The 1,695-nt window shown below is 72.0% G+C and overlaps 1 protein-coding gene across 1 annotated transcript; it reads left to right on the top strand.

The window, feature by feature from the left end:
* Positions 1-41: 41 nt before the first annotated feature.
* On the top strand, positions 42-1,692 carry LOC113221980 (epiplakin-like; the record flags this gene model as incomplete). Its single annotated transcript, XM_026451301.1, has 1 exon — positions 42-1,692. A coding segment is annotated over exon 1 (1,599 nt), but the record flags the coding sequence as incomplete, so codon positions are not given.
* Between the last annotated feature and the right edge of the window lie 3 nt (positions 1,693-1,695).

The following is a 1,695-nucleotide window of genomic DNA, read 5'->3' as shown; positions in this document are numbered from 1 at the left end:
GGCGAGATCCAGGAGAAGCTGCTGTCGGCCGAGCGCGCCGTCACCGGCTACACCGACCCCTACACCGGGCAGCAGATCTCCCTCTTCCAGGCCATGCAGAAGGACCTCATCGTCAGGGAGCACGGCATCCGCCTGCTGGAGGCCCAGATCGCCACGGGCGGCGTCATCGACCCCGTGCACAGCCACCGCGTGCCCGTGGACGTGGCCTACCGGCGCGGCTACTTCGACGAGGAGATGAACCGCGTCCTGGCGGACCCCAGCGACGACACCAAGGGCTTCTTCGACCCCAACACGCACGAGAACCTCACGTACGTGCAGCTGCTGCGCCGCTGCGTGCGCGACCCGGACACCGGGCTCTACATGCTGCAGCTGGCAGGCCGGGGCTCCGCCGTGCACCAGCTGAGCGAGGAGCTGCGCTGTGCCCTGCGGGACGCCCGCGTGACGCCAGGCTCGGGCGCCCTGCGGGGCCAGAGCGTCTCCGTCTGGGAGCTCCTCTTCTACCGCGAGGTGTCCGAGGACCGGCGCCAGGACCTGCTAAGCAGATACCGGGCGGGCACGCTGAGCGTGGAGGAGCTGGGCGCCACCCTCACCTCGCTGCTGGCCCAGGCCCAGGCCCAGGCCGAGGCCGGGAGCCCGCGCCCAGACCCCCGGGAGGCCCTGCGTGCAGCCACCATGGAGGTCAAGGTGGGCCGCCTCCGGGGGCGCGCGGTGCCCGTGTGGGACGTGCTGGCGTCCGGCTACGTGAGTGGGGCCGCTCGGGAGGAGCTGCTGGCCGAGTTTGGCTCAGGGACTCTGGCCTTGCCCGCACTGACCCGCCGGCTGACCGCCATCATCGAGGAGGCCGAGGAGGCCCCCGGGGCCCGGCCGCAGCTCCAGGACGCCTCACGGGGCCTGCGGGAGCCAGGGCCAGCCGGGCAAGGGGACGGCGACTCGGGGCGCTCCCCGGGCCAGGGCGAGGGAGAGGGCGAGGCCGAGGAGGCCCCTGCCGCCGCCCGCCGCCAGGAGCAGACCCTGCGTGGTGCCACCATGGAGCTGCAGCGCGGGCAGTTCCAGGGGCGGCCGGTCTCCGTGTGGGACGTCCTCTTCTCCTCGTACCTGAGCGAGGCCCGCCGAGACGAGCTCCTGGCCCAGCATGCGGCCGGCGTCCTGGGCCTGCCTGACCTCGTCGCCGTCCTCACCCGGGTCATCGAGGAGACCGAGGAGCGGCTCAGCAAGGTGTCCTTTCGAGGCCTGAGGCGCCAGGTGTCCGCCTCCGAGCTGCACACGTCTGGGATCCTGGGCCCCGAGACCCTGAGGGACCTGGCCCAGGGCACTAAGACGCTGCAGGAGGTGACGGAGATGGACTCGGTCAAGCGCTACCTGGAGGGCACCAGCTGCATCGCGGGCGTCCTGGTGCCCGCCAAGGACGAGCCCGGCCGCCAGGAGAAGATGAGCATCTACCAGGCCATGTGGAAGGGCGTGCTGCGGCCGGGCACGGCCCTGGTGCTGCTGGAGGCGCAGGCGGCCACCGGCTTCGTCATCGACCCCGTGCGCAACCTGAGGCTGTCCGTGGAGGAGGCCGTGGCCGCGGGCGTGGTGGGTGGCGAGATCCAGGAGAAGCTGCTGTCGGCCGAGCGCGCCGTCACCGGCTACACCGACCCCTACACCGGGCAGCAGATCTCCCTCTTCCAGGCCATGCAGAAGGACCTCATCGTC

The sequence above is a fragment of the Piliocolobus tephrosceles genome, unplaced genomic scaffold (genome assembly GCF_002776525.5).
Source record: "Piliocolobus tephrosceles isolate RC106 unplaced genomic scaffold, ASM277652v3 unscaffolded_28655, whole genome shotgun sequence".
Lineage (NCBI taxonomy): Eukaryota > Metazoa > Chordata > Mammalia > Primates > Cercopithecidae > Piliocolobus > Piliocolobus tephrosceles.
The sequence above is the reverse complement of the archived record's forward strand: the minus strand, read 5'-3'. Positions and strand labels throughout refer to the sequence as shown.